We start from the raw sequence: 20044 nt of genomic DNA, 5'->3' as shown, positions 1-20044 counted from the left end.
TAAAGGACTCATAAAATTTTGTAGAATATATATGGTTAAAAACAATGTCATCCAATTAAAGCCAAGGTAACAAACTAACCAAATCAAAAATAAAAATATAGTACTAAATATAATGAATGAGATCTTCAGATTATATTTCAAGTCAGGAATAATCTTAAGATCAGGAATAATAATATAATCTTAAGGTCCCATTTATTATATTTAGTATTCTATTTTTATTTTTGATTTGGTTAAATTTCAAAACATTGATTTAAATTCAAAATGAAGACTCAGATTCTCTACAAGAGAAAATCACAATAGTATAGCATCTGTCCGATTTCACAAATATTAGCTAGTCTCGATCACATAAGTTGTCTGCCCAACGTGTCTAGTAAAGTTTCGAGACAACAGAATTCCCATAATGTTTTTATACAGTGTCAATTATAATAACAGTTTGCAATCATTTTTAGATCACTCCAAACCATTAAATGTAGTCTCTCCCAAATCCAATATTTTTATAATTTAAAATTTAGTTTCTAGTGATAAGTTTCATCATTGGAAACTAAATTTTTAATCACTTTAAAGAGAAGTCTTATAAACAGCACTTTAGTTAATTAAAGCCCAGAGTAGGGGTTCCCTTTGTGACCACCAGACAAGAGGATGTATAAAGTGTATCCAAGAAATGGTACATGTTGACTACTTTGATCCATTTTCCTCCTTAAGTATTGAATGGCCATAGCAGTTTACAGTTATGGACACGGAAACACAGGAAACTTGTGCTAGTACAAACAGTTACAGAAGAATTTAATTAAAATAAAATTTAAATTAATTGTAATTAAAATAAAATAAAAAAAATTGTAAATGCTTTGTAGCATTTCCAGTTTGGCCAACAGTCATCTGTTTTCTCATTAATGACAGGACAGTATCAGTTAAAAGTTCAATTTTCAGTAGTGAAATCAAAGAACACACTTTTGAAGGCATGCACTTTGAATTACAGTTGAATGGAAATCAGATTCAAGCCTGCACGAGAAGCACACAAAAGTTCGATGAAATTTACTGGTAAAAGTACTTTGCCATAACGGCATTTGTAGTGTTGCTCGCTCGGTAAACAGACGGTGGGTGTTATCGGTCTGGAGTAGAAGTTGAATCCCACTGGAGCTTGAAACTCTCCCAAAGTGTGTGGGGGGGGTAACCTGACCTTTTTTCTTTAGAATCACTAATTGAATTAACTAATTGAATCATGAACAGAGTCATATTGGAAGTTTTGGTGTCGTAAAAAATGTTCATAACGTAGTTTCACCGGTAAACCTTTTCGAAGTTTGCTGTGCTTCTCGTGTGGGCTTTCTTTGCCTTTTTTTTTTTCTTAATAAACAATTTATCCACTATTCCCTAGTGATTCTAAAGAAAAAAAGGTCAGGTTACCCCCTCCACTTTGCGAGGGTTTCAATCTCCCATGGGATTAAATTTCTACTCCTGACCAATAACACCCACTGTCTGTTTACCGAGCAAGCAACAATACAAATGCCGTTACGGCAAAGTACTTTTACTGGTAAATTTCATTGAACTTTTGCATGCTTCTTGTGCAGGCTTTCATTACCTTTGTCACATTGCTTTATTTTATTTTATTATTATTTTTACAGAGCTGCTCAGGTGCCCAAACACCTGCTAATTGACAACTCATTCCAAGGCACTTGGAATGAGTAGCACTGTTTCAGGGAAACAGAACTTCATAGCCCTGGGGGAGAGTATCAAAAAATACAGAGCACTATAGCGAACAAGCACTGAGTTAGTACTGTGCTATATCAAGGGATAACTGTACCAGCTTCTTGACCAATTTTATCGCTAGACAATTGAGAACTGGTTGAAACTTTTACAGGTACCCAAATAATGCTTTAGTGATTGCAAAGTTGCATGTTCCATAGTTTTTGATGTTCCAAGTAATCCACTTCTTGGTGTTCTTAATTTGTCTTTTCACATTCAACCACTTTTCCAGACATATGGAGAAAGACAATTTATCTCTATATTCTTTAGTAATGAACTACTGTGGTCAAAAACTTGCAGAAAATAAGAACCTTTTATTATTCCTTTATCAGAAAATTATTTTTTATTTTTTGGGGTGGGAGAAATCCTGTTTATCTATAGCCTTTTTTCACTTATATTATGAATCTGTTAACATTGTATAGGCTAATATATGCATATTAATCTAATTAGCCAATATATGCATATAGAATATTTGCCTCTTCTCAAGTATTAAAATGATTTTTCTTGAAGTTTATATGATAAAACATGTGATTCTCCTAATTAATGACTAACCACATTTTAATATGATTAAGTATAGATAGTAATATTTTTTTTAATTAAAATAGTTCTTTCCCATTTTACAGCTCATGCACAAGTTGTTTCTAAAGAAAACATCATTTGATCATGATTATCCAACTCATGAGACACAAGCATTGCACTCACCTAGAAACTATCATATATCACCACTGCAACACTGTAGAGAACTAACAGGAAGTGAGGGCAGTCTTTATAGTGGTGGTAGTACAGACAGTGGATGGCCAGGTAGTGATGATGCAGATAGTGATTCATCTGAAGATGAAGAAGCATTAAAGGTTTGTGTGTTTTTCTGCATTAGTGTTATTTAACTTCTGTGCAGATGAAATCGATAGTATTATGAATCTTTTGTAATCTTTCCTCCCCCTTCCCCAGAATGTGCTGAAGTTTTGGCATCATTGTCGTCAGTCATGATCTATCTGTGATCAGAAATCCAATCCCGATTTGTGTGAAACTTTACAGTCATTTAAATGAGTACAGTAATAGGAGACATCTTTTACTGTTCTATTTCTGCTAAATTATCTAAGCAGTTAAGTATTCCCATTAGCTGTGCTAACTCACTAGTCAAGAAAATTTCAGAGAACCTAAAATAGATTAACTAAAGCATTCAATGATGTTACAAAAATAAAATATATAATTATGCACTGTTTGTCGTAATAAAAATAAACTGTAAAAAGGTGATAAAATTAAAAGACATTAAACATAAATCAACTTAAAATTATCTGAAGCTTTATTTTAAGTCAGTTCTCAGAATGATCAACTATCTGACTATCCATTGTAAACATCCTGTCTTCTGCTATTGAACCATCCATTTATCCATAGTAGTAACTTTCTCCCAATGCCACACTGCTACAGTTTTTACAGAAATCTTTCATCTGGGGCAGTATCAAAAACTACTAAAATCTAAATATGTGATATCAAAATTATTATTTTATTCCAATTCCTTTGTTAGTGCATCGTAGTAGTGTAACAGATTGATCAGACAGGAGCCCCCACTTCAACTGCTGTGATTTCTCTATAATTCCATTCCTCTTAAAATGATCCTGTAATACTTCAAGGAATTTAACCAATGACTTCATTATTTTCCCTTGAACAGAAGTCAGGTTTACAGGTCTATAATTGCTCATTTTGATCCCCTCTCCTTTGTGAATAGGAGAGACATTTTCACACCTCCAGTCTATAGGAAACTCCCCTGAATCCAAGAATGCTCTCAAATGGCTAAAGGTTTGTTTACCTCTTTTGCTACTTCTTTTAATATAACTGGATGGATCCCACTGTCTTTGATGCCTTATTAACTTTTAGCTTCAGCAATTTCTCTTCCACTTTATTCTCAGTTATAACAAAAATCATTTAGTTCCAAGTTATAACTTGTACTTCTGCTATTCTCCTCCTTAAAAATTTCTGTGTGCGTGAATGTAGACTTAAAATATTTTAGTTTGTTGGGAACTTGAACAGGATCATCAGAGTTATGCTATACATATCTAGTGGGCCAATATTGTTTATCTCTTTCCTTCTAGTATTAACATAAGCAAAGACTTCTTTGCATTCTTAGCATTCTCATAATCTACCTTAGCTTACCTAATCCTTTTAGTAACATGATTGCAGACTAGTTCATACTTGTGTAGGATTCCATATTCCCTGTTAATTTATAATCATCCCATGCATTTTTCTTCTCTGCTGCTAGTCTCATCAGTTCATCTGACATCCGTTTTGGTCTAAACTTTGAATGGTGTTTCTTAGGTGGTATAAAAAGTTTAGTAGCTTCTATGATTACTTTCCTGAATGCCTCCCATTTAGAATTTGCAGTTTGTAACATCATCAGTTGGTCCTGTTGCATAGAATTTAAAAACTGTCTAAGACCACTGTAGTCACCTTTAGGAAAGAAAAATTCTTTCCTTGACAGTAGTTATATCTTTAAGTATATTCCACATCAGTGTTTTATGATTACCGTTATTTTGGTCTTCCTTTATCTGGATATTCTTAATGTGTGTTGAGTCACTGCCAATAATCAAATCAACAGTTTTGCTCTGGCTTGTTTCCTCTCTAACATGCTGCTGTAGAAAACAGTCATCGCATACTCATCATAGTCATTTGGCCTATAGCAGACTCCTATTTTCATTTTAGTTTTCCCAATACTTACGTGTCACCAAACTGATTCAACATTGCAGCTGGCCACCCACATCATCTGAGTGCACTGCCTTAGATTCTGTGTCTTCTGGTGACGTCGCGCATTATGACCAGAGTTGTTTTTGTGCCATAAAAATCCAAAAAACAAACTGTCTTCTGATAAAGTGAATTTTGTGTAATTGCTGTTAGGATTGGGTATGGAAAAGGTTGTGAAGCCCTGAATTAAGCCCTGTTCTGTTTTGCTAAAATATAACTACTTTTTGTTTACTGCCCTCTATGTAGGATGTTAAGTGATTAATTTTAGTTTTAATATACAGTCGATTCCGGTTATTTGGGACACATCGGGGACTAGTGCATTTTGGCCCAATTAAGCGGCTGCCCCAATTATCCGAAGTTTCACGTAAATAGTTAAAAATACAATGGACCCCTGCTTTACAATTGGTTCATTGTACAATCAAATCACGTTACGATGGACTCACCATAGTAAAGTACCGTTCACTATACGATGTGTAGTAAGCGCCGGTCATTGTGATCACGTTTGTGAATTGAATTTTAATTCTATTAAATAGCAATTCTAATTAACGAAAATAGGAGGAATATTATCCACAGGCTATAAAAGTAAAGATGTATTAAGCACAGATTTACCCTTTATTACCTTACCAATTAAAAAATTAAATGATATGTGAAAATCATAAGAATATATGTGATAATCGGAATAATTAGTACGTAATGTAATATGTACATACTAACTAGTTGACATTTCTGTTCACTGACATTTGTGGGTGGGGGTTAAAATTTAAAACAGTAAAAAGAGAGGCAATCAATAACAAAAAACACGGCACACACAAATTGCAAGTAAGATACACGCAAGTGAGAACGGAGTAACAAGTTCCGAAGCTTTAAAAATAGGAATGAAGAGAAGATTCTGAAAATTAATTTTTTTATATGATTGAAGATTCCATGGAGGTGTAAACACATTTCACCATAATAACCCACCGAATTCCAGCTGTCGGTACTATCGCAAATTCAATAAGATCGAGTTTACTATCCGTTTATGATAGATTGCACTAACAGAAAAGCCCAATAAACAGGTGACTGCTAATTGTTTTATGGTTGTGACCTCCAGAATTTTGACCGAACCACGTGGTACCGTCAAAGACAATCATAGGGTAATCTCCAGTGCTGCGGTCTCCTGCCCCGATTAAACGGCATGTTGTCCCAATTAAGCGAAGTAAATCCTGGCTATTTTCTCGATTGGATTCTGTTTTTTTAAGATTTGTCCCAAATAAATGGCTGCCCTGATTAACCGGTTGCCCAAATAACTGGAATCCACTATACATGATAAGTTTATGATATTTGATCATGCCTTCCCTGTATTACTATATTGCTTTTTAATAAATCTCAAACTTTGTGGGTGAATAGAAATCATTAACAAAATTTTAATAATTGCGTATTATATCATTAGTGATTGTTATACCAATGTTATTCCTGTAATAAAAATATAATTGTGTATGGATATCTTTTTATAGTGGATATTTTGTTTTGTATATGAAATATAAAAATGCAACATTGCTTATATGAGAATTGTATAGACATTTTAGAATTTCTTGTTTCAGTACAGTTATGTAATATACATGCATTCTGTAACCTTTTTATATTCCTTTCTTTGTAGATTTATTCCCTGTGTAATTTCCATTTAATTTCATGTGAACTGGCACTTTTAAAGTTAGTTTGTTGTGTAACTGTTCTTAGATATATGCATTTTATATGGGTCACAATTTTAATTGCTTCTGAAATAGGACTGGAGTTCACCTGGGAAAAATCGATATAGTGAACCAGAAAGTATGCACAGGTTATTTGATATACTTATGCAAGAAATGGAACGATATAGGTGTAAGTATGCAGTAATTTTTTTATATATAAGTTGCTTTTGTAAAATATTAAACTACAAAATTATAAAAATATGCTGCTGCTGTAAAATGCAGAAAAACTGGACAAAAGATGAGTTTGAGATTTGAATACAGGTAGCCCTTTGTTTACAATGGTTTTTTTTTTTTTTTTTGTGATGATTCACAATAATGATGGCTTTGAAACCTGAAGGCCAAACATATCAAAAAACTATAAAAAATTTCAAAAATGCCCAACTATAAATACTGGATATGATGTAAAGAAACAGCACAGTCAGTCAGTGATGAGAGCTATCCTCATCTAATCCAATCAGGGATGAGGTGTCGGAGATAAGAGGAGAGAAACACCCAGTTCATTTGTTGGTGTACTGTTGTTGGGCCACTATTCTTCAGTGTCAGTTTGTGAGTTGTAATTAAAAATTGTTGATTAAATTAATAAAATAAGAGTCGGCATGTCTAGTAAGAGAATTGCAGTAAAGCCAAGTGAATGTGAAAATTTCGCTAAAAAAAGTCATTTTGAAGACTAAATGCACAAGGCATAATATGTTATGAGTGAAATAACTATATAATATCGGTGTAAATACACCATGTTTACCCATAAATTCAACTACATAAGTAGTGTAATGGCATTGTTTGATTTTATCTCATATTGTGGCTACCTTCACAACGAGATATCAGGTATTGCATTACTTTGAATAAATAACGCTTCTTTAGTAGAGGAGACTACTGTTATTTATTCTCGGTGGGCACCACCACCCGATGCGTTTCGGAGCTTGTTGGCTCACTCATCAGTGGGCGGGCAGGTACCTCGATAATGCAGACATGCTATCACGGTTGTGAAGTTTATTCCACAATCACAACTTTGCAACCATGATGGCATGTCTGCATTATCAGGGTACCTGCCTGCCCACCGATGAGTGAGCCAACAAGCTTTGAAATGCATCTGGGTGGTGGTGGTGTCCACCGAGAATAAATAACAGTAGTCTCGTCTACTAGAGAAGCGCTATTTATTCAAAATAGTGCAATACCTGGTATCTCGTTGTGAAGGTAGCACAAATTGAGATAAAATCAAACAATGCCGTTACACTACTTGTGTAGTTAAATTTATGGGTAAACTATGGTGTATTTACACCGATATTATATATAAAAAAAGTCATGTAGATCTATCATGTTGGAAAAAAAAAGATGGAGGTAATTCATAGAATGGAAGATGGTCAGACACATCCTAATGTGTGTAGAAGTATGAAATTACCTCCATTGACTGAGTACCATAATGAAAAATGCAGATGAAATAAAACACTCAATGCAACATGCTATGACAGTGTGCAATGCAAATGAGTTATAACAGAAGTAAACTTCTAAAAAAAAATGGAGAAATTATTGTCATTGTGGGTGGATGACTTAAATCAAAAAAAAAACATTCTGGACTCAAGGTATTATTACTGATAAGACAAAGTCAATTTTTGGAGATCTTAAGTAAAAAGAGGATGATAATCAGACTTTTTAGGTAGCAAGGAATGGGTCATGCAATTTAAATCTCCAAGTGTCGCTGTGTGAAATTATGTGGCGAGGCAGCTCCAGCATTTCCTGCAGAGTTTCAAGCCATTGTAGAGGAGGGTAATTATCCTCCTGATTTCATTTTAATGTTGATGAGACCAAGCTTTATTGAAAGAAATTGCCATCACGAACCTTCAATGCTCATGAAGAGCAGTCTGCACCAGGTTTCAAGACTGCAAAAGACAGGCTAATGCTTCTACTGGGTGCAAATGTCTATGGCACTTTAAATTAAAACCAATTTTGGCGTACCATTCACAGACACCATATGCTCTCGAGGACCTAAACAAAGCCACATTGCTAGTCTACTGGAAATGGGAACAGGGGGCTTGGGTAACAAGAAATCTTGGATTGGTACACAACTATTTTTGCCCTACTGTGCTCTGTTTTTGTCAAGAGAATGAGTTATTAACCAAGGCGCTTCTCTTGGACAGTGCCCCTGGTCATCTTGCAAACCTTGCTGAAGTCAGAACATCTCTGGATGTCAATGTTGTTTACATGCCACTAGGCACCACTTGAGTTTTGAAACCAATTGACCAGGGGTAATAGCAACCTTTAAAGCCTTACATTACCTCTGCCAAACCTTCATGGAAATGGTGAGTTTTGGACAGGTCAGACAAAATTATCAAGGACTATTGCCACTCATTCGACATTTTGAAGGGCATTAATAACATTAACACAGCTTGGGAGGAAGTATCAGTGAATGTTTGATTGATTGTGGCACAAACTTCTCCCACAATTTATGCACAACTTCACAGGATTAGAGCCAGAGGAGAACATTGTTGATGACCTTAGCAGGCTGGTGCAAGAGGCAGAATTGGACGAGGTTATAGCTGAAGATGTGACAGAGCTGTTGGATAGCCATGGACAGTAGCTTTCCACTGAAGATTTGGCTAAAGAACTAAGCCAACAGGAAGAGAAAGAAAAGGATGAAGAGCCTCCTCTATAATCACTGAATACAAGCAATCTACGGCACATCCTTTCAGCCATGGAGACCCTTAATGGTGATCTCTGTGAGACTGACCACGATGGGGAATGATGTGCAAAAGTGAAAAGGAGCATAATTGTATCTATTAGCCTGTATTCTGAGATTCTCAAAGAAAGAAAGAGGAAACCTCGACAATTAGTGCTGCATGCTTTCCTCAAAAAAAGGGAAGCTCCTCAACCAGGGACTTCAGTGGCACTTGCAAGAACTTTCAGTCTGGTCTTCGATCATACCAAAGTAAATATACAAAATTAGATTTTTTTATTTAATTAAATTTAGTTTGGATATTTTATATTGATTTATATTCATAAAAATACTGTTTTTACATTCATAGCATTTATTTTAGAGCTTTAAATATTATGTTGTGTTAATTTTGAGAGGGGTCTGGAACATAACATAGTTAGGTTCATTTTATGCTGTTTTTTTGGGGGTTTTTTTGCGACAGTTCTTCAGGAACAACGGTTTATGACAGAACCCGAGGGCCACCTACACTGGTATGCAAAACTTAAGGACCAGTCAGGTTTTCACCTATAGCTTCTCATAGGAGTGGTCTGGATATGGGAAAAGCACACCAAAAGAACCTTGTGAGGTACAGAAATGATGAAGGAAACAACACCGACACAACAACAGAAACAAAACGGTACAGAGGGACTTTATTCAAAAATGGCAACATAGCACTGGCTGCCATGATACAGATGCATCACTGCCAAAGATGGAACAAAGGGAAGAGGTGGTCCTCAGTAGGAGATATGGCCACCCCTAATGTCGATGCAGGCTTTGCACCACCTGTCCATATTTAGAACAATGTTGTTGATAAGTTCTTGTGGTAACATCGTCCATTCCTCTGTCAGTGGCATCTTCAGTTGGTAAACATTTTCTGGTGGGTGTGGACATGCCGCTAGGCATCTCCCCAGAGCGTCCCATATGTGTTCAGTGGGATTTAGATTGGAATAACAGGCAGGCCCATCCATACAAACAATGTCCTCAATTTACAAAAGCATATCAACAGCTGCAGTGCGATGGGGGGTGTGGCGTTATCATCCATAAACACGAACTCTGGGCCAATGGCACCTCGGAACAGATGCACATGGGGAATGATTACCCATGATTGTTTGGAGGTCTGATTGAGGTGTTTAAAGCCTTGAATGGATTGAGTAGCGTGCACTGGTTACAGTACCGCCTTCCAGTATCTGGAGTTGTGTACATCCATCCAAGGTTCTCGCCTCCCCAGATGAGAACGCCTCAACCTCTATATCGATCCCTTTCAGTGATGTTTGCGGGGTGATACTGTGTGCCAACCTCTTGCCAGATTAGCCGACGTCCAGAATCGCTGCTGAGACTGAATCTACTCTCATTGATAAAGAGTACCATATCCCATTGCGCAGCTGTCCAGTCCTTGTGTTCGATGCATCACTGTAAACGGTGCCTCCAATGGGCAGGTGTTAAAGGGACACAGCATACTGGCCTTTGGGCAAACAGTCCACCTTTGTGGAGTCGCCTGGCCACAGTAAACCATGATTCCTCAAATAGGCCTCTGAGGTTGGGTATATTCATATTACGTTCTTAGCGTTTTTTCACCAACCTTTCATGGAGTAAAATAAAATTAAAATAAAATAAAACAAAACAAATCTTGATAACTATATTTACAATAACCTGTATTTACAAAATTAATATACGTATTACAATATTAAAAGTATTAAAACACAAGATTAAAATGCATTAAAATATACTAAGTTAAAAGCGATAAAATCCCGTAGCTTTCAAAGGCTCCAGCCTTCTTCTTCAGCAGTACTCTCTATTATTCAGTACACCTTTAAATATCAGCAGGGTAATGGTAGGCATCACATGTTTCCATTCTCACGTGTTCCGCTCTCTTGCATTGTGGAACCGGAAGTGGCTCGAACGGAAGTCGTACGGAACCGTTCATCCTTTTTTAGGATAATAGTCTCTAAAAGGGGGTGAATCCGTACACCCCTATCCCTATTAATGTTGGTTGTAGAGCTGATCCGCAAACCAACGTTGGTGGTATGTATTAATGTTGGTTTGCGGATCAGCTCTACAACCAACATTAATAGGGATAGGGGTGTACGGATTCACCCCCTTTTAGAGACTATTATCCTAAAAAAGGATGAACGGTTCCGTACGACTTCCGTTCGAGCCACTTCCGGTTCCACAATGCAAGAGAGCGGAACACGTGAGAATGGATTAATAGGGATAGGGGTGTACGGATTCACCCCCTTTTAGAGACTATTATCCTAAAAAAGGATGAACGGTTCCGTACGACTTCCGTTCGAGCCACTTCCGGTTCCACAATGCAAGAGAGCGGAACACGTGAGAATGGAAACATGTGATGCCTACCATTACCCTGCTGATATTTAAAGGTGTACTGAATAATAGAGAGTACTGCTGAAGAAGAAGGCTGGAGCCTTTGAAAGCTACGGGATTTTATCGCTTTTAACTTAGTATATTTTAATGCATTTTAATCTTGTGTTTTAATACTTTTAATATTGTAAAACGTATATTAATTTTGTAAATACAGGTTATTGTAAATATAGTTATCAAGATTTGTTTTGTTTTATTTTATTTTAATTTTATTTTACTCCATGAAAGGTTGGTGAAAAAACGCTAAGAACGTAATATGAATATACCCAACCTCAGAGGCCTATTTGAGGAGTTATTTCGATGTTACGGCCATCCAATTATGCAGTGCATCAGGGAGTTTCAGAGACATAGTGTCAAGGAGGCTAAACAGGAACAACATTTGAGGTTTGCACACCGATGTAAGACACACAAACTTATACCGCGAGGCTTTCTAACAAAGCTACCTTTTGAGGATGAGCGATTATTTAACGTCGCCAGATGGTATCATAAGAAGATCTTAAATATATGGATTGGAAAATTACATAGGGACTTACATAATATTAGGAAAGAAAAAAGACAGTGCTTTGAAGGAATAAGGGATATATTGACACCGATGCACCTATCAGGTGTGATTAGTGTAGTGACAGCTAAAGTAAAGCATATTTCTGATAGCTATAAACGGAGACAAATAGGGAAGTTTGACAGGCTTAAAGAACAAAGTAAGGTGAGAGGCAATAATGATAATATTACTAAGGATTTTGTAATTAATATGAGTAATAAACAACTAACTAAAGAGCAGTTGGAGGTCCTAAATCTAGGACCAAAATTTGCCATGGTACCGCCCAGAATACCCGTTGCAGAAATTGCAATGGGTGTGGAAAGGGCCATAAATAAACTTCCCGTAGATATAGCTAATGAAGCTCGAGTGAAAATAGCAGCCATCCTTAGTCAAGCTAAGAGTGCTCCTTCCAATCTTAATGTGAAGCAAAAACTAGCACTAAGAAACCTTAAACAAGATGATAGTATTATAATTTTACCCGCGGATAAAGGCAAAGCAACGGTGGTTCTTAATAAAGAAGTATATAAGAATAAAGCGTTGAGCTTATTAGAAGATCAGACAACCTATAAGGTTATCCAGAAGAGTCCACTTCTTAGTTTGGAGCGACAAGTGAACGGAATGTTGCAGAGTTGGCTTAAATCTAATAAGATTTCTAAAGAACAATATTGGACACTACATGCTACAAGTAGCCAAATGCCAAGGTTTTATGGCTTACCCAAAATCCACAAAGTAGACGTGCCACTCAGACCCATAGTCTCATTTATAGGTAGTCCGACGTATGCACTTTCGGGTTTTCTAGCCAAACTATTGTCTCCACTAGTAGGACTCTCTGAATATAGTATCAAGGATAGTAAAGAATTTGTGCACTTTATTAGGAGCCAGCGTATAGAAGAGGATGAAATTATGATATCATTTGATGTAAAATCGTTATTCACTTGTATTCCTATTGACCATGGAGTGTGGTGTGCAAACATAGTTTTACAGAGGGATACTACCCTAAATACTAGGACGCAACTTAATCCAGAAGATATTAGGAAGGGTATAGAATTGTGCCTCTCAAGTAACACTATGGTTTTTGATAACATTATATATAAGCAGGTTAATGGTACAGCTATGGGCTCCCCCATTAGCGCAATTATAGCAAATCTAGCTATGGAGGAGCTCGAGACCAGAATATTTAATGCTAGTGTTCTCCCTATGCGCCCCTGGAAAAGGTATGTGGATGATACGTTTACATTTGTTCGGAAGGGGAGTGAAGATCATGTGTTGAATATCTTAAATGGCTTCTCCCAATTCATACAATTTACATCGGAAGTTGAAGATGGAGGAGTTCTGCCATTCCTGGATGTGTTGGTCTGTAGGGAAGACCAGCAGTTAAAGACAAAAGTCTTTAGAAAAACGATGTGTAAAGGGCAATATACGCATTATAATTCAGCCCTGACCAGCCATCATAGGAACAGTGTGATAAGAACGCTAATTAATAGAGCGAAATCACATTGCAGTAACTCCGATGATAGGAAAGCAGAGTATGAACGTGTCACGGCGGATCTTACTAAATGTGGTTACCCCCAGAGGATTATAGATAAATTTATTAATGAAAATCAGAGGAGAGATGAATCTTTTATACCAGTATCCACTGCATACATTCCCTATTATCCGGGCTTGACGGATTATATAACTAGAGTATTAAGAAAATATCAGACACGCTGTGTGCAGCTTCCGGGACGAAGACTGCGCACAGTTGTGTCTCAAGTTAAGGACCCCATTCAAAAAGAGGATGCTAGTGGGGTCGTATATAATATTAGATGCCCGGATTGTGGGGAATGTTATGTAGGGGAGACAAAACGTCGTCTCAAAGATCGTCTGGGGGAACACAAAAAAGCAATAAGAAATGCGGAATATGACAAGTCCGCCGTGGCCGAACATTTTTGGGAGAAGCAGCACCAGATCTCCCCAGACGATGCCACTATCACCGATCGGGCGCATAGGTTCTGGGACCGTAAGTGGCTCGAGAGTTTGCGGATCAGCTCTACAACCAACATTAATAGGGATAGGGGTGTACGGATTCACCCCCTTTTAGAGACTATTATCCTAAAAAAGGATGAACGGTTCCGTACGACTTCCGTTCGAGCCACTTCCGGTTCCACAATGCAAGAGAGCGGAACATGTGAGAATGGAAACATGTGATGCCTACCATTACCCTGCTGATATTTAAAGGTGTACTGAATAATAGAGAGTACTGCTGAAGAAGAAGGCTGGAGCCTTTGAAAGCTACGGGATTTTATCGCTTTTAACTTAGTATATTTTAATGCATTTTAATCTTGTGTTTTAATACTTTTTTAATATTGTAATACGTATATTAATTTTGTAAATACAGGTTATTGTAAATATAGTTATCAAGATTTGTTTTGTTTTATTTTATTTTAATTTTATTTTACTCCATGAAAGGTTGGTGAAAAAAACGCTAAGAACGTAATATATATATAGTAAACCGTGATATCCTGCGTCCTGTGCATCTGGTTTGCAATGGATCCCACTGTCTGTTGTTGGTCCCTCTTGGCTTGTAGGAGTATATAGTAGTCATCATTGGGCGTTTGTTTTTCGTGGACGACCACCACTGGTACTTCAAACAGCTGTACCTGTTGTTCTGAAGACTTGACCACACACGTGAGACTATGCTATGGGTGATACCGAACTCTGCAGCCACACTCCTCGCACTTCAGCCTTCCTCGAGCTTCCCAATTATTCAATCCCGAGTAAAGTCATCGAGATGTTGTCTACTGGCCATTTTGTTTTCTGTAGCACCATATGAAACCAGTTGAATGTCTGTAGCAATCGTGCTCACCATTCAGTAATTTGTATATAACTGCTGCTTTTATCTGTTTATGCGAGCCCTCATCACGATTCAAATTTTTGCATGTGCACCAGCTTTCTAACTGAACGGCCACAGTTGTGCAAATCGCCACAGGTTGTTTTGTTTGATTTTGTGGTTGTAACCTTTAGAAATAGTGTTGGTCCTTAAGTTTTGCACACCAGTGTATATATATTCAGGTTTAAAATGTAAAATGCTTAAGGACGTTAATGTGAATCCAGGGAACAACTATTTTAATAATGGAAACATTGCATTGTACTGCATATTTGAGATATTTAATAGACTAATTAAAAATATCTTGTATTTTGGAGCTCTCTGGCTCTTTCATCTGATGTAAATACGTCTGAGCCTGATATCTAAAAATGGTGTTTCTAATTACTGAATTTTGGTGCACTGAAACCAAGTAATGAAAAAGGAGAGTTGTACACTAGAGGAAGCCATTATTGCCCTTCACCCTCAGGCTGATCCTTCAAAGGAACCATGCAAGGCTATTCTTCTAGTAAAGTTTCCAAGATGCCATTCTCCTTTGTCTTGGCTTAGCTTCATTGCATTATGTTACGATTATACTCAAAAATATAGTTATTGTAATCAGTAATTTCGATTTTAGATATTTTCATGATGTATTTACCTTAGTTGAAAAATCCACAGTCTATAAAGGTTGGCAAGGTGGTTAATGACAGTCATCAGAATGAACTACTGCAACAAGATCTAGGAAAATTGGGGTGATGGGCTGAGAAATGGCAGTTGAAGTTTAACATTGACAAATGCAAGGTAATGCACATGGATAGCAGTAACCCCAGAGTAACTAATCAACTGTGTAGTACTACATTCAGAGTAGTGGAGAATGAAAAAGACCTGGGTGTGTGCAGTCAGACACAAAATTCTCTAAGCAGTGCTGACATGCTGTCAGGACAGCTCATGGGGTTTTGTCAATGATATACAGAAACTTTTCTAGCAGGGATAAGGAGGTGATTATCATCCCTTTGTATAAGGGCATGGTTAGGCTGCACCTTGAGTACTGTATACAGGTCTGGAGGCCTCACTTTAGAAAAGATGTCAATCTTCTGCATGGGTGCAGAGAAGGACAACTTTCACTTGCTGAGACTACACACACACAAGGGGCATAAATTTAAGTTGAGGAAGTATGGTTGCAGGATAGATATGCAGAAATTTGCCTTCAGCCAGCAAGTGGTCGATTGTTGGAATGGGCTTCCTTTGTGTTGTGGAAGTGAATGGGTTGAATAAATTCAAGGGAGAACTAGACAAATTCTTGGATGGTTGAAATTATTTTTTTTTTTTTTGGCTGATGCTATTTAAGCCTTCTTTCTTGCATCATTTGCCATTATTATTACTACTACTACTACAGAGCTTCGAAACTAAAGGCATTTCTATGTAAATAGTATCTATTGAAAATCTAAATTATGCTGCTAGTGCAGTATTATCATTAAAAAAAAATGCCAGTCTCTTGTTTCTACTAGTGCATTACAAAACAACTTTGATAAGAATTTGTGCATATTGTTATGAGTGTTGACTGTTTTACTTCTACATATGAAATGGCACAGCAGTAGTCTCTGTGAGTCAAAGAGAAAAGATTAAGTTTGAAGATTCTGGTATTTAAGTATTTTTAGTAAAAGAAATAGAAGTACAGGTCAGTCCTTGAACAACCCATGTGTATAGTAGGCAAGGTTCTTTATTTCTTAGAGTTATCCTGTATTCTGTAGTTCTTATATATATAAAAATCTTTTAACTAAAGCATATTTGGTTTTTTTTTTTTTTTTGTATTTTCTGGGTATATGGGGTGCTAGAGTACATTTAGTTCTGTAGCTAGACTACTAGCCTGTTTTGTACAGTGCTGCAAAGAGCTTGAAGCAGGTTGATATTCACTTATGTTAACTCAGTTTGTGTAGGTGCTATGTAATGTGGCCACATGCATTTGCATAGCCTGGGTATCCAGGGCCATCACAAGCATAGACAAGAAATTATGCTCCCAGATAACCAGAGTACAGACTTTATAATATTCATTCACATACTTTTTGCTTTCTTTCAATACTTTTGGCTGTTATGTTACCGAGGGCAGAAATGTCTATTTTTATGCTAATTCCTTACCAATTCACCTGCCACGAAATAACAAAACTACTAGCCTGTGATTGCATCACAAATAATAGAGACACTAGGCACTATCTTGTTGAATGGGCCTTTTTCTTCATATTCAAAAATTTTTGAATATGACGAAATTTTTGAATTTGATGTTAAAATTTTAGTGTAATGAGCTGCCTTTTTTCTCAGTGGGGAAGTTGTTCCTCATCTTTGGTTTACTCTGATAACATCATCCCTGTGCTTAATAAACATAAACCAATTTTATTTGAAACAGAAATAAAAACAAATATAATGTTGTAGCTTGAGGAAACAGTTGCACAGCTGTTCACAGCTAAATGTGCATACTGACATTTTAGACTAAACTGTCAGAGAACAACTTCCCCATTGAGGAAAAAAAAGCAGTTGAATAGGCAAGATTTTAATTTAGAAATCACACAATCTAAACAGTATATTTGGTCCAGTGACAAAAAAAGATCGAGATGACAGCTTTAAACCTCAAAATAAGAAAGATAGACCACAATGTATTTTAATCGAAACCCCTATATATACATCATGAGCCAAAACATTATGACCACTCCTTCTCCATGAGTGGATACATCCTGCAGCACACCTAAGAGTGATGTGACTGACCAGCACAGCATATATGATGGTGACGGCATGAGTAATGCCTCTGAGTTTGTTAGTATGCACCCCGTGCAGTGAGGAAAGGGAAGGACCTGATGGTATTTGAACAGGGAATGATTTGTGGTGCTAGGATGGCAGGGACCCACATAAAAAAATGGCAGTTGAGATGAACAGTGGTCTGGGATAACAGGTAGCTCGCAATTGTGGGCTGGCTGGGATAACAGCTGGCTCACAATTCCTGAATTAATGGCAGTCTACAAACAGGGCACACAGAGGAACATTTCTGAGTACACCATCCAGCGGACACCCTTGCAGATAGGTCAATGGATAGACAACCTGTTCACATGCCCATGTTGACCAACCATCATCGACACCTCTGCCTGCAGTGAGCATGAGAGCACCATCTCTGGACATTTGACGACTGGAAAAGAGTTGCCTGGTCTGATGAACCAAGGTTCTAGTTCCATCATTTTGATAGATGGGTGCATATTCGATGGTAAGCAGGTGAATAGCTGCAACCAGACTGTACAGTTGGACATAAGAGGTAATGATAGCTCTAAAAAATGGGCCATTTTCAGCAAAAATTGCCATTGTTATCAGTTGCTACAGATGACAGTAATCAAATGATTCCAAGCTATATGCCATAAAGGTGACCTTTTGTAATAAAATAATTGTCAAATTGAAAATTGCTTTTCTCATTGCCAGCATTGGAAGGTGACTACAAGTAAAAAATTAGGCATCTTCTTTGGAACAACCTGAAAGGAATTTGGGATCCCTTCAAAAAACTGTTTGGCACTTAGGATTCATGATGCACTTGTTATGGTAGGCCTATAAACTGGAATAGCAAAGGTATTAAAAAAGAGGAGATTGAGCTCTTGGTGGTAATTGGCTGTCCTTATCTTATTAATTTGTGCACTGAAAAGGGAACTGTATGCTCTCCTGTGAGTTGGGAGACTTTTGAGTGGACTATTGAATGGACATTTACTACCTAGAAACAAGTGCTAAAAAAAAAGCGAGATTTTAAACAATCTCAACTGATGTATGTCACTGAAGTAAAAAAAAAAAAGAATTTTAAGCATGTGTTTACACATTTGCTTTCTTTAGTTAAATGTGTAACTAGAATGTAATGATGACAACCTTTGACAAATATCTTTAAAGAAGTTTGAAGTGGTAACAAAAGCCATGTACTAAATTGAAATTTAATTTGAAAGAAGACAAATTGATGAAAAAGGACTTCTGAGTTGCACTTTATTTAGCATTAGCAGTGGCAGATTATTCAAGAAAGCTGGCTTATACAGCATCAGCCAAAAAGAAAAAGGATACCTCCCTTTTCACTTTTTCATTCCTTCCAATAGTTTGTCCAGTTTTTCCTTGAATTTATTTAAGCTATCAACTTCTACAACAGCAGATGGAACTTTGTTCCAGCAATTAATCACCCACTGGCTAAAGGTAAACTTTTGCACATCTTTTCTGCAACTGCCCTTCCTCAATTTGTATTTATGCCTTCTCATGTGTAATTTGAGCAAGGGGAAAAATCTCATTAGCACTGAGCTTGCTCAAACATTCAAAGCCTTAAACACATCAATCATATCACCTTGCAGGCACCTAGTCTCCAAATGCTGAAATCTGCAGAACTGAAGAGCACTCCTTTATTCCACTCAGCAATCTCGTTGCCCTTCTCTGTATCCCTTCCAGCAGCTCTACATCTTTCATAAAATGAGGTGTCCAGACCTGTATGCATTTTTTAATGCTCCTGGAATAGAGAAGTTTTTTTCTGTTTTATTAGCTTAAATTGGCATATTAACTTATTTTCTAGAGTAGCTTTACATTCCTAGTTATGATATTTAGTTTGAAGTTAAACTTAGATAGAGCTTTTGTAGGTATTACTTAGTATCGGTAAGGGTATCAAATGCACGTGTTACAAGTTGCAGCTCCGCTGAACGAAAAGTTTTTAGCCATATTTAGCCGCTTTATTGACCAATTATTATATCAAATTATTTTCTATAAGTAGCTTATAGACCTAGTCAGGATCCTTAGTTTATTCTGAATTGAGACAGCGAGATTTGGAAGTTAATCAATACTTAAGTGTCTGTAAATTTACCATTCGTAACTTGATGCCATTGTTATACGATACAACATTACATCCCAAACTAGATAGCGTAAGCTTAGTATAGTATAGTATATAATATATTTTCAGTCAATCAGTAAAATCTATTAATTTTGTTAAACTTCATTGTCAATTAAATTGTACTTTTTAACTAAATACATATAACTACTTAGATTACAAACGTAACATAATTAATTAATACATAACTTGATACGGAAGTTATATAAACGGAACTCATAGATAATACTCGATACCGAAAAAAAATATATAGCGTTATAACTGTGTTGGGATACAAGTTTAGGGTTATAATTTTGTACTGAAATTGAAGTTTTATTGAAATTAAATTGAAATCATGACTCAGACCAGAGCAGCAAAGCAAAGCAAAAGGCTCAAGCTAATGGGAGTGCTGTGGCTCAGGGGAGAACTGGGGGGGGGGCAGTTGCCCTCTGAATCACAGCCTTTTAACATGCACTGCTTGCATGATGTTTGTGGAGCAATCGGGTACAGGACATATTGCCATGGGGGATGTCTTTGTGTG

At 36.8% G+C, this 20044-nt stretch overlaps 1 protein-coding gene across 3 annotated transcripts in view; it reads left to right on the top strand.

The window, feature by feature from the left end:
• LOC150088106 (LON peptidase N-terminal domain and RING finger protein 3) overlaps positions 1 to 20044 on the top strand; it is a 150186-nt gene that overhangs the window by 26382 nt on the left and 103760 nt on the right. For all 3 annotated transcript variants that reach the window (XR_016546776.1, XR_016546777.1, XM_090370575.1), the window contains exons 4-5: positions 2364 to 2591; positions 6240 to 6333. Coding sequence is in view for 1 of the 3 variants with exons in the window: in XM_090370575.1 (XP_090226701.1) it covers positions 2364 to 2591; positions 6240 to 6333 (322 nt within the window). In the remaining 2 variants the exon portion in view is untranslated. The remainder of the gene's footprint in view (positions 1 to 2363; positions 2592 to 6239; positions 6334 to 20044) is intronic.

The sequence above is a fragment of the Mastigoproctus giganteus genome, chromosome 3, assembly GCF_048544385.1.
Source record: "Mastigoproctus giganteus isolate SK-2022 chromosome 3, ASM4854438v1, whole genome shotgun sequence".
Classification (NCBI taxonomy): domain Eukaryota; kingdom Metazoa; phylum Arthropoda; class Arachnida; order Uropygi; family Thelyphonidae; genus Mastigoproctus; species Mastigoproctus giganteus.
The sequence above is the reverse complement of the archived record's forward strand: the minus strand, read 5'-3'. Positions and strand labels throughout refer to the sequence as shown.